This window comes from Hypomesus nipponensis, chromosome 22 (assembly GCF_054491055.1).
Source record: "Hypomesus nipponensis isolate SF chromosome 22, ASM5449105v1, whole genome shotgun sequence".
Taxonomy (NCBI): Eukaryota; Metazoa; Chordata; class Actinopteri; order Osmeriformes; family Osmeridae; genus Hypomesus; species Hypomesus nipponensis.
In genome coordinates, this window is record NC_140382.1 from 19870001 (window position 1) to 19886255 (window position 16255).

The window sequence follows — 16255 nt, forward strand, 5'->3', positions numbered from 1 at the left end:
ACCCTCCCCCACCTCACGTGTCTTGTTCGGGAATACACCACAAGACAAAAAGAGGACGTAATATTGGACATTCAGCAGCATTCTTTGGGAAAGTTTGCTTGAATTTGAAATATTCAATATTCACAATATTTTCACATTTTACGTCGTCAAAATGATTGCGATATTATTGCTAATATTCGATATATCGCCCAGCCCTAGTGTGTGTGTGTGTTCACTTCCCCTAAAATTTGGGAATCTGCTTTTAACCCCCTCCCCTCTTCCCTCCTTCCCTCCTCCCCCCTGCTCCAGACCAGCCATCGTGGTGCTCCTCATGTCCATGGTGAACGAGCGGCAGCCGTTTGTGTTGCGCTGTGCTGTTCTCTACTGCTTCCAGTGTTTCCTGTACAGGAACCAGAAGGGCCAGGGAGAGATTGTGTCCACCCTGCTGCCCTCCACCATCGACAGTGAGACACACACACACAGACACAGTCAGACACGCCATACTGGACTTACCTGTGAACACACACACAATACTGGTCTTTACTATTTTAGTAAAGCATAGAATGTGCAGCTGCCAGCTCCTCCCCCTGTCCTCCCTCTCTCCAGCCAACTCGATCTCGGCCGGCCAGCTGCTGTGCGGGGGCCTGTTCTCCGCAGACTCCCTGTCTAACTGGTGTGCTGCAGTGGGCCTGGCTCATGCCCTCCAGGACAACCTGCCCCAGAAGGAGCAGCTGCTGCGCGTGCAGCTGGCCACCAGCATGGGGAAGCCCCCCGTGTCCCTGCTGCAGCAGTGCACCAACATCCTCTCACAGGTACGCTCCCTACGCTAACGCCAGGCTAGGTGTGCTACAGGCTAGGCTAAGCTGATCTCAGGTATGCTAGACAGGTATGCTACAGGCTAGGCTAAGCTGATCTCAGGTATGCTAGACAGGTATGCTACAGGCTAGGCTAAGCTGATCTCAGGTATGCTAGACAGGTGTGCTACAGGCTAGGCTAAGCTGATCTCAGGTATGCTAAACAGGTATGCTACAGGCTAGGCTAAGCTGATCTCAGGTATGCTAGACAGGTATGCTACAGGCTAGGCTAAGCTGATCTCAGGTATGCTAGACAGGTATGCTACAGGCTAGGCTAAGCTGATCTCAGGTATGCTAGACAGGTATGCTACAGGCTAGGCTAAGCTGATCTCAGGTATGCTAGACAGGTATGCTACAGGCTAGGCTAAGCTGATCTCAGGTATGCTAGACAGGTATGCTACAGGCTAGGCTAAGCTGATCTCAGGTATGCTAGACAGGTATGCTACAGGCTAGGCTAAGCTGATCTCAGGTATGCTAGACAGGTATGCTACAGGCTAGGCTAAGCTGATCTCAGGTATGCTAGACAGGTATGCTACAGGCTAGGCTAAGCTGATCTCAGGTATGCTAGACAGGTATGCTACAGGCTAGGCTAAGCTGATCTCAGGTATGCTAGACAGGTATGCTACAGGCTAGGCTAAGCTGATCTCAGGTATGCTAGACAGGTATGCTACAGGCTAGGCTAAGCTGATCTCAGGTATGCTAGACAGGTATGCTACAGGCTAGGCTAAGCTGATCTCAGGTATGCTAGACAGGTTTGCTACAGGCTAGGCTAAGCTGATCTCAGGTATGCTAGACAGGTATGCTACAGGCTAGGCTAAGCTGATCTCAGGTATGCTAGACAGGTATGCTACAGGCTAGGCTAAGCTGATCTCAGGTATGCTAGACAGGTATGCTACAGGCTAGGCTCCTTTGGCCATTTAAATTAATGAAGTCTTAGTTAAAGGGAGTGAAATCGGAGGAGACACAATTGAAAACAGTGTTGGTGTTGCAATTAGCGAGTCTTATGAGTGAGTCAATTCTGCAGTAGTGAGCTAACAGTGTGCTAGGTGAATGGTTACCCTATAAAAGATTAGATATACATACATGCTAACCTGCTATAAGGATGTCTGTCCTCAGTAAGTCACATCACTGTGATTTGTGAAACAAACATCGTCATGTGCTGTGTGTGAACGGTAAGCGGTGTGTCATCTCAATGTTGTGGTTTTGCAGGGTGATAAGATCAACAGGAGGGTGAGTAGAGTGTGTGGGCAGCAGCTGTCATGGTTTGGCTTGGCACTATCAGCAGCAAGCAGCAGCAAGGGTCTCTCTCTCTCTCCCCCGCCCCAATTCTTCTACTTCTAAAGAGGGCTGGTCCCCCCCCCCCCTCCCCCCATCCTCCTGGCTTCTTTTGTGTTGGCTTACCTCTTCCTGTCAGGTACTGCTTTGACCCCTGACCTACGACACCCTAAACTGACCTTTGATGGTAAGAGCTGGTCTTTCGGGGGTTGGACTGTTCTGGAGAGGGCTAGAATGGAAGGGCCCCTCTCTCCCTCCTTCCTCTCCTGAAGGTTTCCTGATCCAACATGAATTACCAGGTGCAGAGCTCTACAAGGTGCAGAGCTCCGCCCTCTGAATCCAGGCTTTCCATTTCAGATCAGTGGTGCCTCGGAGGAAGGGAGAAAGGAAGTTTGTTTTTACAGACCTTCGGATGGTGGAAGTGGCTTATTTTGGGGGAAGGGGTCTTAATATGGTCCCAGTGGTTGTTCCTCCTCCTGTCCTCTAGGTGGCAGTGCTGTCAGAGGGGAGCTCAAGAATTAACACGCATAACAAATAATACTCCAATCAAATCTCACCTGAGCCTGAAAAATATGACGTTCAAATTAATATTTGTGATCACTCTTTCTTTCCCTTTTTTGGTTTCTGTCTCTGCAATCAAATGTTTTCATTCTTTTTATTTTGTGTGTGTTTTGTTTTGCATTACGTCATCATTGGAGACGAAATCTGAAAAGGTGATTCCTTTGTGGTTTGTTAGAATGCAGATGTCCCTGCCCCTGCATCCACCGTCATGCCTCCATTCTGGAATGAGACCCTGTTAGTTCTTTCTTTTTGACTGAGAGGGGTATACCTCAAAACAAAACACACCTTTTCCCCCACACACTAGTGAACAGATACTAAAAACACCTGTGGTACCTTAGTTTGACCAGAGCGGGGTTGTGTAAGCACCACCTGTGTCACCCTTCCCTCAGCGCTGCCCTTGCCACCTTGAACTACAACCCCAAATGATCCACAAGCTTGTGTTGCAGTAGACAATTCAGTTATGCACCCTTCCTGTTCAAGTTGATTTTCAGTTTATTGCTGAATAAGATCCTAGCTGTGTCTGGGTGATGAGCTGCACTTGTACTACGCTCTGTTTGTACGTCACTAAGCATCTGCTCATTTATTTATTTAATTGGTGGATAAATGTAGCGTTTGTGATTATTGAAGCGTCAGACCAGCCCATAATCCTCCCAAGTGGCCCCCAGTTATCCCCATGACAACGCATGACATGTTTTTGTCACCTGTTCAGTATTATGGTTTGGCTGAGCAACAATCTTTTTTTTGTTTTTGTTTGGTTGCCATCCTTTGCCAGTTCCATAGTGTTCATATCATAAATACGGCTTCAGCTTTGCATGTGTTGTTGGACAAGATTGAGTTTTTATTTGGTGGTTTTATTCTTGTAGATGTAGTACAGTTGTCTTACTGGTTTGTTTCGAAAATTATTTTCAAATGTCCCAAAAAAATGCTTTCTTGTGTCAACCCTGAACAGCTGCTACTCTGAATCTCTAATATTAATGGTTCAGTTGTTTTATAAGATACTAATTCACATAATATAGTTCATTACTGCATGGTGACACTACCGTAGTTAACCAAATTTAATTATGCATATTTCATTTTTTTAATAATTATTTTTAGCACCGGAGGTTTTCTTTTTTATAACTTCATTAATTTCTGGTGTGTGCTGGTGTATTTGGAGTGTTGCTGTTTTAAAAACGTAATATGTTTTTCCCGCCGCTAACCTGAGTTTGCCGTCTGTCTGATCTGTCATAGGAGGGCTGATGACAATCAGATCAGTTGCTTTTATTTGTTTCACCCACAACAAATTCACTCAGGAATATTTTCCAAATGTATGCCAACAACATTTATGTGGTTGTTCTTTATTGACCTGGACTTGAAGTTAATATGCTTACACATAATTCTACCTGGAACTTTTTTCATTGTTTTATTTTAATTATTCATTTTGTTGGCCGATTACTCATTCGGATCAAAATAACCCGATCTGACTTTGTAACCACCAGTCAAACGAATCTTCTCATTTGAACACAGATGCATTCTATTCATTGAAAGCAATGCTGTTACAATTGGGATGCTGAGTACGCTTTAATCGAATTCCTGACTAATCTGAATAATCCTTGTTCAGACACATGAATCTGACTGTTCAGGAGTTGTCCAGAACCATGAATCTGACTTCATGAGTTGTTCAGACACATGAATCTGGCTCTCTGTTCAGGAGTTGTTCAGACACATGAATCTGGCTCTCTGTTCAGGAGTTGTTCAGACACATGAATCTGGCTCTCTGTTCAGGAGTTGATCAGACCCTGATATGTTTTTATCGTATGAAATACTTTATTGTAGTTTTTGTTAGAGGGGGTCCATTATGTAACGTGTGTGTGTGTGTGTGTGTGTGTGTGTGTGTGTGTGTGTGTGTGTGTGTGTGTGTGTGTGTGTGTGTGTGTGTGTGTGTGTGTGTGCAGGGCAGCAAGGCCCAGACCAGGGTGGGGCTCCTCATGCTGCTGTGTACCTGGATCAGCAGCTGTCCCATCGCTGTCACACACTTCCTGCACAACCAGGACAACATCCCCTTCGTATCCTTGGCAACAACAGTCACAGTGACCCCAAACTCAGACCCATCCACTCATTTGACACAGATATTGTAAAAAATAAATAAAAGTTAAATTGTGTTCCTTTTCTGTAGACAGTGTATTTGTAGACAGAAGATGGTTTTTAACATGGTTTTAGAAAATTAATTTAAAAGTTCCAAACTGCCGCCCAGTCAAGTCTGTCTCCCTGGGCGCCCACGGAATGCAGCGTGTGACCCTTGACCCGGCCCCCTGCAGCTGACGGGTCAGATCTCAGAGAACCTGGGAGAGGAGGAGAGGCTGGTGCAGGGGCTGTGTGCTCTGCTGCTGGGGATCTGCATCTACTACAACGACAACTCCCTGGAAAACTACAGCAAGTAGGGAGGCTGGCAGGCAGGCAGGCAGGCACGCTCCTGCTGTCTCGCTCTCTCTGTTGGTCTCTCTGTCTCACTCTCTCTGTTGGTCTCTCTCTGTTGGTCTCTCTGTTGGTCTCTCTGTCTCACTCTCTCTGTTGGTCTCTCTCTGTCTCACTCTCTCTATTGGTCTCTCTCTGTTGGTCTCTCTGTCTCACTCTCTCTGTTGGTCTCTCTGTTGGTCTCTCTGTTGGTCTCTCTGTCTCACTCTCTCTGTTGGTCTCTCTCTGTCTCACTCTCTCTATTGGTCTCTCTCTGTTGGTCTCTCTGTCTCACTCTCTCTGTTGGTCTCTCTGTTGGTCTCTCTCTGTCTCTGTGTTTCTGTCAGTAACAGTAACATCAAATAGAGGACCACTCTTGAGACTGAAAACATGTCATTCCACTCAGTCGCCTCTCCTCCTCCTCTCTCTCTCCTCTCCGTCTCTCTCTCCTCTCTCTCTCTCCTCTCTCCGTCTCTCTCTCCTCTCTCTCTCCTCTCTCCCCCCCTCTCTCTCTCCGTCTCTCTCCGTCTCTCTCTCCTCTCTCTCTCCTCTCTCTCTCTCCCCTCTCTCCTCTCTCTCCTCTCTCTCTCCTCTCTCTCCCCTCTCTCCTCTCTCTCTCTCTCTCTCCTCTCTCTCCCTCTCTCTCCTCTCTCTCTCTCCTCTCCCTCTCCCCCCTCTCTCTCCTCTCTCTCTCCTCTCTCTCTCTCCTCTCTCCTCTCTCTCTCCCCTCTCTCCTCTCTCCTCTCTCTCTCTCTCCTCTCTTTCTCTCCTCTCTCCTCTCTCTCTCCTCTCCCCCCTCTCTCTCCCTCCAGGGAGAAGTTGAAACAGCTGATAGAGAAGCGTATTGGGAAGGAGAACTTTGTGGAGAAGTTGGGCTTCATCACCAAACATGAGCTGTACTCCCGTGCCGCCCAGCGTCCACAGCCGACCTTCCCCTCCCAGGAACACATGCTGTTCGACCACGAGTTCACCAAGCTGGTCAAGGAGCTGGAGGGTCAGACATGCGCACACACACACATACACAGATACACACTCACATGCAGCCACACAAACACACACTGTCTTTAGTCTGTTCTTTCCGTGTTGTGGTCACGTGTGTTCCTTCCTGTCTTGCTCAGGCGTGATCACTAAAGCGGTGCACAAGTCCAGCGAGGAGGAGAAGAAGGAGGAGGAGGTGAAGAAGACTCTGGAGCAGCATGACAGCATCGTTACCCAGTACAAGGAGCTGATCAGGGAACAGGTGGGCCACACACACACACACACACACAGCACTCTGGAGCAGCATGACAGCATCATTACCCAGTACAAGGAGCTGATCAGGGAACAGGTGGGCCCCACACACACACACAGCCACTCACAGTAGCCCCATGCTGTCCTCCAGGACGCCCAGATCCAGGAGCTGAGGGAGCAGGTGGGGACGCTGGCAGCCCGGAGCGACACCCTGGAAACCACCGTAACCCAGCAACAAGCACAGATCCTGCAGCACAAGGACCAGTACAACATCCTGAAGCTAAAGCTGGGTAGGACCTCACACACACACCATCAGCAGCAGGATCTCTACCAGAACAGAGAAGCAGGTGTTCCTCTGGTGTCCCTGCAGGTAAAGGAGAGTCCCCGGGCGGGGGCCAGGGCGAGGGCGTGCCCCCGATGAACGGCCTGCAGACGGAGGAGGTGTTGCTCCTCAGGGAGGAGCTGGAGGAGCTGAAGACACGACACACACTGCTGCAGAGCCAGCTGGAAGAGAGGGATGCACTGGTCAACACACTGGTGAGGAGGGGGGGTTAGCGAAGGGGGAAATGCTGTGCATGGGTGTAACGGTGTGTGTAACGGTGTGTGTGTTCTGTCTCAGAGATCCGAGGCCCTCAGCTCAGAGACATCAGCAGGATCAGAGCAGTCAGAGCTCACACAGGTAGGACACACACACACACACAGGTAGGACACACACACACACACACACAGGTAGGACACACACACACACACACAGGTAGGACACACACACACAGGTAGGACACACACACACACAGGTAGGACACACACACACACACAGGTAGGACACACACACACAGGTAGGACACACACAGGTAGGAAACACACACACACACAGGTAGGACACACACACACACAGGAAGGACACCCACACAGGTAGGACACACACACACAGGTAGGACACACACACACAGGTAGGACACACACACACAGGTAGGACACACACACACACCCACACAGGTAGGATACACACAGGTAGGACACACACACACACACAGGTAGGACACACACACACACACACAGGTAGGACACACACACAGGTAGGACACACACACACAGGTAGGACACACACACACAGGTAGGACACACACACACACCCACACAGGTAGGACACACACACCCACACAGGTAGGACACACACACACACCCACACAGGTAGGACACACACACACAGGTAGGACACACACACACACCCACACAGGTAGGACACACCCACACAGGTAGGACACACACACACAGGTAGGACACACACACACAGGTAGGACACACACACACACACAGGTAGGACACACACACACAGGTAGGACACACACACACACACACAGGTAGGACACACACACACAGGTAGGACACACACACACACACACACAGGTAGGACACACACACACAGGTAGGACACACACACACACACACACAGGTAGGACACACACACACAGGTAGGACACACACACACAGGTAGGACACACACACACACCCACACAGGTAGGATACACACAGGTAGGACACACACACACACACACACAGGTAGGACACACACACACACACACAGGTAGGACACACACACAGGTAGGACACACACACACAGGTAGGACACACACACACAGGTAGGACACACACACACACCCACACAGGTAGGACACACACACCCACACAGGTAGGACACACACACACACCCACACAGGTAGGACACACACACACACCCACACAGGTAGGACACACACACACAGGTAGGACACACACACACACACAGGTAGGACACACACACACACACAGGTAGGACACACACACACACACACAGGTAGGACACACACACACAGGTAGGACACACACACACACCCACACAGGTAGGATACACACAGGTAGGACACACACACACACACAGGTAGGACACACACACACACACAGGTAGGACACACACACAGGTAGGACAAACACACAGGTAGGACACACACACACAGGTAGGACACACACACACAGGTAGGACACACACACACACCCACACAGGTAGGACACACACACCCACACAGGTAGGACACACACACACACCCACACAGGTAGGACACACACACACAGGTAGGACACACACACACAGGTAGGACACACACACACAGGTAGGACACACACACACACACAGGTAGGACACACACACACAGGTAGGACACACACACACACACACAGGTAGGACACACACACACAGGTAGGACACACACACACACACACACAGGTAGGACACACACACACAGGTAGGACACACACACACACACACACAGGTAGGACACACACACACAGGTAGGACACACACACACAGGTAGGACACACACACACACCCACACAGGTAGGATACACACAGGTAGGACACACACACACACACAGGTAGGACACACACACACACACAGGTAGGACACACACACACAGGTAGGACACACACACACAGGTAGGACACACACACACAGGTAGGACACACACACACACCCACACAGGTAGGACACACACACCCACACAGGTAGGACACACACACACACCCACACAGGTAGGACACACACACACACCCACACAGGTAGGACACACACACACAGGTAGGACACACACACACACACAGGTAGGACACACACACACACACAGGTAGGACACACACACACACACACACACAGGTAGGACACACACACACACACAGGTAGGACACACACACACAGGTAGGACACACCCACACAGGTAGGACACACCCACACAGGTAGGACACACACACACACACACACAGGTAGGACACACCCACACAGGTAGGACACACCCACACAGGTAGGACACACACACACACCCACACAGGTAGGACACACACAGGTAGGACACACACACACACACAGGTAGGACACACACACACACACACAGGTAGGACACACACACACAGGTAGGACACACACACACAGGTAGGACACACACACACACACACAGGTAGGACACACACAGGTAGGAAACACACACAGGTAGGACACACACACACACCCACACAGGTAGGACACACACACACACCCACACAGGTAGGACACACACAGGTAGGACACACCCACACAGGTAGGACACACACACACACCCACACAGGTAGGACACACACACACACCCACACAGGTAGGACACACACACACACAGGTAGGACACACACACACAGGTAGGACACACACACACAGGTAGGACACACACACACAGGTAGGACACACACACACACCCACACAGGTAGGACACACACACCCACACAGGTAGGACACACACACACACCCACACAGGTAGGACACACACACACACCCACACAGGTAGGACACACACACACAGGTAGGACACACACACACACACAGGTAGGACACACACACACACACACACACAGGTAGGACACACACACACACACAGGTAGGACACACACACACAGGTAGGACACACCCACACAGGTAGGACACACCCACACAGGTAGGACACACACACACACACACACAGGTAGGACACACCCACACAGGTAGGACACACCCACACAGGTAGGACACACACACACACCCACACAGGTAGGACACACACAGGTAGGACACACACACACACACAGGTAGGACACACACACACACACACAGGTAGGACACACACACACAGGTAGGACACACACACACAGGTAGGACACACACACACACAGGTAGGACACACACAGGTAGGAAACACACACAGGTAGGACACACACACACACCCACACAGGTAGGACACACACACACACCCACACAGGTAGGACACACACAGGTAGGACACACCCACACAGGTAGGACACACACACACACCCACACAGGTAGGACACACACACACACCCACACAGGTAGGACACACACAGGTAGGACACACCCACACAGGTAGGACACACACACACACCCACACAGGTAGGACACACACACACACACAGGTAGGACACCCACACAGGTAGGACACACACACACACCCACACAGGTAGGACACACACAGGATGATTGTGCAGGCTGTGTTGCAGGAGCTGGAGGGGCTGAGGGGTCAGACCCAGACCCAGGCTGCAGAGATCAGCCGGCTGCAGACAGAGAGACAGGATCTGCTCCAGAGGGCAGAGGCTGCTGTGAGTACAGTACACACAATACTACAACAGTACTACCACAATACTGCAACAGTACTACCACAATACTGCAACAGTACTACCACAATACTGCAACAGTACTACCACAATACTGCAACAGTACTACCACAATACTGCAACAGTACTACCACAATACTACAACAGTACTACCACAATACTGCAACAGTACTACCACAATACTGCAACAGTACTACCACAATACTACAACAGTACTACCACAATACTGCAACAGTACTACCACAATACTACAACAGTACTACCACAATACTGCAACAGTACTACCACAATACTGCAACAGTACTACCACAATACTGCAACAGTACTACCACAACAATAATACTAATACTACTACTACTACTACAACAACAATACTACTACTACTACTACAACAACAATAATAATACTACTACTACAACAATACTACTACTACCACTACAGTACCACAACAATACTCCTAAAATACGATATAAATTGTATATGAAATACGAAAGATAAGTGATGTTTACTCTCTCCTGCTCCCTCCCTCAGTCCTCAGCAGGGGTCTCCAGTGACGAGGGTTCAGCAGTAGCAGAGCTGGAAAGCAGGCTGGCAGCCCAGACCACAGAGATAGAGAGACTTAAGGTCTGACTCACTCACTCACACATACACACACACACACACACACTCACAAATACATACTCTCACATACACACATGCACACATATACACACTCACACATGCACACTCTCTCTCTGTCCCCCTCCTCCTCTCCTCCCCCTCCTCCTCCCCGCCCCCTCCTCTCCTCCCCCTCCTCCTCCCCGCCCCCTCCTCCTCTCCTCCTCCCCCCCCCCCCAGGAGGAGGTGCGCGTGCTGGCGGAGGGCCGGGCGGGTCAGGATCAGCAGCTGGCCTCATCCAGCAGCACGGCGGCCATCCTGCAGGCGGAGAAGAGCCGTCTGGAGGCGGAGCTGCAGGAGTCCAGGAGGGAGCAGGATGACCTGCTGATGCTGCTGGCAGACCAGGACCAGAAGATCACCGGCCTCAGGACCAGGCTCAGGGACCTGGGGGAGACGGTAGGGCAGGCCAGGGGGGAGAGGGAGAGGAGGGAGGGAGGGGTGTGGGAGAGGGAGAGGAGGGAGGGATGGGGGTCTGGGGGAGAGGAGGGAGGGAGGGGTGTGGGAGAGGGAGAAGAGGGAGGGAGGGAGGGATGGGGGTCTGGGGGAGAGGAGGGAGGGAGGGGTGTGGGAGAGGGAGAAGAGGGAGGGAGGGAGGGAGGGATGGGGGTCTGGGGGAGAGGAGGGAGGGAGGGGTGTGGGAGAGGGAGAAGAGGGAGGGAGGGATGGGGGTCTGGGGGAGATAGGGGAATGTGTCTTGTGTTTTAACCCGCTAGCCATTTTGTGGTGTCCCTCCCCCCCTCGCCCTAGTTAGAATGTGTCCCTGTCCTTCTCGCAGATCGATGACGAAGACGACCTGGACCCCCGGGACCCGTCGGAGGAAGAGGAGGAGGACGAAGACGACTAGAGAACCAGGGTGAAGAGAGAAAGAGAGGTAGAATGCCTGCCGATGATCGGCGAAAATAGACGCTGTTGGCATCGCCCATGTTGATGACAGTACGCGGATAGAGAAACGGAAGGATCTAGCAGCTCCTAGGACTAATACTGAAGCGCTTTCTCTCCCTCCCTCCTTCCCTCCGTCATCCCTCCCTCCGTCATCCCTCCCTTCACATCCCTCGTTATCCTCCATTTTAACGTGTGTAGATTTTATTCCAAGATGGAGATGTGGTCGAATCAGCGATGTTGTTATTGCGTTCATCTCATCCTCTTCTGCTTCCACAAGCTGCAGTCCCCTCAGAAGACCGTCTGGGTCGGGGCGTCTGCTGCCATTCTGTCCACCTCACAGATGATGTACAGCCGCTCTGGTGGTCTGGGGTGTTCCACACCACCACTCTGACTAACTCCATCCTACAACGCAGAACTTAGACGCCCCCTCTCTGCCACCACAGGAACTGCACTGGACACCCCCCCTCCCCTCGCTCTGCCCTCTTTCCCATGATGCAGTGCAGATGTTCAGGTGTGTTGGACTTCTCACCTGCACCTGTCTCTGTTTCATCAACACACGGACACTACAAACCAATCAGAAACAAGAGCAGAGTGGAGTTTCCACTGACAGCACAGGGAACATTTTTAGTTGGCCAGCTTTATTTTCTCTTTCTTTGAGTTTTTTTTTTTTTAAGGTGGCCCCAGTCCACATCCTCCTGGTCTGTGCTCTGCTTCACTGACACCCTCAGTGGGCTTGAACACACCATGTCTCTTACATGTTTAGTCAAGTCAGGTCAGAGTTTGTTTTCAGTTGAGATTCACCTCAGTTACACTTCACTCACTCCACGATATGCTGCAAAGCTAGCCGACACACAAGACATGTATGAGGTGTTTGGGGGGGAAACAAGATTTTTTCAACTTTTTGGTCCTGGCGTTTGGCCTCTGTAACTTATCGATTTAATGAGCCACATTGAAAATAAATAAAATGTAAATCTATGAATCTGTGTGCTTGTGGGAATATTTTGTACAGTTTTGCTTAATCTGCACTGTGAAGTATTAAATGATTGTCCATTTAGGCATTTCAATCACATTAATATTTTAGACCATTAATGATTTAAATATGTAACAAAATCATATCATCATTATCATTTAGACAACAAATCAAGACTTAACCCTTGTGTTCTCCTCGGGTCATTCTGACCCATCAGTCATTGTGACCCACCTTCGTTTGCGACAACTTTACCGCATACAAAAACAAAGTGAAGCATTTTCCTTTTAACCGTTGGGCTGTCTCAGACCCCCCACATTGCGAAGGTTAAAAGAAAATTATTTTTATTTGCTTTTGTATTGGGTAAAATTGGGTAAACACAACGATGGTTCGTTATGAACCTTTTGGTCATGTGACCCGAAGGCAGCACAAGGGTTAAGAAATATTTTGACAAACTAGTTGTTGCTTGAAATGTTTAGTTGTGTATACATTTCTTCATATTTTTTTTCTAGTTGACAGTCTAGGTAGAAACATGGTTGTCTGCGTGGGGGAGATGTTGATCTGGGCAGGCTCTAATTAATCTGTATTTGTGTGTGAGGAGCTTCTTTACATCGACAGGCATGCTAACAGACGGGCTAGCTATGCTAACAGACGGGCTAGCTATGCTAACAGACGGGCTAGCTATGCTAACAGACGGGCTAGCTATGCTAACAGACGGGCTAGCTATGCTAACAGACGGGCTAGCTATGGGTTTTATAACAGGACTTCTACAGTAGTACACTACCAGGAACTCCAAGGGGAAACTAAATAGCATTTTCGTTAAAGATGTGATCTTTCTCTCTTAGTTTTTACTGTTTCATTCCTGGTCTTACATGCTGTTGACCTGTCTCTTTCTTCCACTTCCAACAGAAATCCTGTTATGAATTGAGCCAATGTTTGTTTGTGGTTAGGGTGAGGATGGTGGTTAGGGTGAGGATGGTGGTGAGGGTGAGGATGGTGGTGAGGGTGGGGATGGTGGTTAGGGTGGGGATGGGTGTTAGGGTGAGGATGGTGGTTAGGGTGGGGATGGTGGTTAGGGTGGGGATGGTGGTTAGGGTTAGGGTGGTTGGGGTGTTTGTGAGGCAGATCAAATGGCCTTGGAGGCACACCTGGTTCAGGTGAAGCTCACCCCACTCCCACACACACTCCGTCTCTCTCACACACACACACTCTGTCTCTCTCACACACACACACTCTGTCTCTCTCACACACACACACTCTGTCTCTCTCACACACACACACTTTGTCTCTCTCTCACACACACACACACACACACACACTGTCTCAAACGCACACTCTGTCTCACACACATGCACACTCTCACACCACACACACACACTCTGTCTTTCTCACACACACACACTCTGTCTCTCTCTCTCACACACACACACACACACACACTGTCTCAAACGCACACTCTGTCTCACACACATGCACACTCTCTCACACCACACACACACACTCTGTCTCTCTTACACACACACACTCTGTCTCTCACACACACACACTGTCTCAAACGCACACTCTGTCTCACACACATGCACACTCTCTCACACCACACACACACACTCTGTCTTTCTCACACACACACACACTCTGTCTCTCTCTCACACACACACACACACTGTCTCAAACGCACACTCTGTCTCACACACATGCACACTCTCTCACACCACACACACACACTCTGTCTCTCTCACACACACACACTCTGTCTCTCACACACACACACTGTCTCAAACGCACACTCTGTCTCACACACATGCACACTCTCTCACACCACACACACACACACACACACACACACTGTCTCAAACGCACACTCTGTCTCACACACATGCACACTCTCTCACACCACACACACACACTCTGTCTCTCTCACACACACACACTCTGTCTCTCTCTCTCTCACACACACACACACACACACTGTCTCAAACGCACACTCTGTCTCACACACATGCGCACTCTCTCACACCACACACACACACTCTGTCTCTCTCTCTCTCTCACACACACACACACACACTCACACGCATGCAGAACTTCCATACATCTCACACACAAATACCTCAATCAAAACCAAACAACCACGCCTTGCACACATGCTCGGAAACAGGCTGGTTCGCTCCTGAAACCTGAAGTTCCAGAGAGCAAGATCTCAAATTCCATGAGAACTCCACGGTTTTCTGACCAGGTTGCCAGTTGTTGTACCCAAATCATTGACCTGTCAAAAACTGTGACCATGGGTCGCTGTTCTAATGGCTTGCCGTACTGTTCAGCATGTATGAGCCCTAACCTATACCCATAATCCATACCCTAACTAACATTGGCAAGCCATTAGAACAGCGACCCCTGGTCAGTTTTTGACAGATCAACGATTTCGGTACAACACTGATTCTAAATCAATGAATCCCCCTGTTATAAGAGTGAGGCGACACTAGAGGGAGACATCGTCCCTCAATCTCTACCGGTTGTTTAGTGCAGAGTCTCTCTGGGATTTACATGGGATGACAAGTGTAAACACACCCAGTGTTAAGATTGACTCCAGATTATAGCGGACCCCGCCTTGAAAGGTCTGTTGATGCGGCCTGTTCATCTGTCATGAGATGCAGTCTCTCAAAGACGTAACGTAACACAAACCCCTGTTTTAACCTGCCCCAATTAAAACTTCGGTTATCCGATCTACCCGATCGGCCTACAGGGTAGAGGTCAGGACGAGCCTCAACTAAATAAGCACGTATGTTGGTTACAGTGAGAGGCAAATCTGTTTACAGGACTGAGGTAGGCATAGGCTTTTTATCTGGTCTATTTAAAGATACTGGCAGTGGATCAAAACCACCAGTAACCTGTCGATCTGTCAGAGTGGTATTGGTGACTACGGGGAGGAGCTCAATACTGGTTTCCAGTCTAAAGCGCTGACCCATTTAAAGGAATTACCACCAGTACATGCTAAATAGGCCCTATGGTTGGTTATGTTATGTCCAGAACATATGCATCGACTAGGCCTGCAGCGCCAAGCCACCTGTCATCCACTGAGAGCTTCAGCAGATGGTTTCGATGGCGTTTTAATGGTGTCCATTGTCAGCGCGTTGTTCTGTTGTCATTGTTGTAATATCAATGCTGCTGTGAGGTCACTGGCGACGGCCCACGGACAGTCCCTCGACCCCCTCTTGTTCGCGGCGCACGTGCTCTTGAGCTCCGCGTGCATAAAGA

General features: G+C 49.8%; 1 protein-coding gene across 7 annotated transcripts in view; it reads left to right on the forward strand.

The window, feature by feature from the left end:
- The window catches only part of uso1 (USO1 vesicle transport factor), a 20366-nt gene extending 7354 nt beyond the window's left edge, over positions 1-13012 (forward strand). For 3 of the 7 annotated variants that reach the window (XM_084686683.1, XM_084686686.1, XM_084686688.1), the window contains 14 exons: positions 289-443; positions 586-791; positions 2043-2063; positions 4604-4714; positions 4967-5085; positions 5915-6096; positions 6221-6342; positions 6484-6622; positions 6703-6869; positions 6952-7011; positions 10369-10479; positions 11026-11118; positions 11332-11547; positions 11927-13012. In XM_084686683.1, the coding sequence (XP_084542809.1) occupies positions 289-443; positions 586-791; positions 2043-2063; positions 4604-4714; positions 4967-5085; positions 5915-6096; positions 6221-6342; positions 6484-6622; positions 6703-6869; positions 6952-7011; positions 10369-10479; positions 11026-11118; positions 11332-11547; positions 11927-11995 (1771 nt within the window). In that variant the 3' untranslated portion in view covers positions 11996-13012. The remainder of the gene's footprint in view (positions 1-288; positions 444-585; positions 792-2042; positions 2064-4603; positions 4715-4966; positions 5086-5914; positions 6097-6220; positions 6343-6483; positions 6623-6702; positions 6870-6951; positions 7012-10368; positions 10480-11025; positions 11119-11331; positions 11548-11926) is intronic. The other 4 variants (XM_084686684.1, XM_084686687.1, XM_084686685.1 and 1 more) reach the window with 2 other exon arrangements.
- Positions 13013-16255: the final 3243 nt, after the last annotated feature.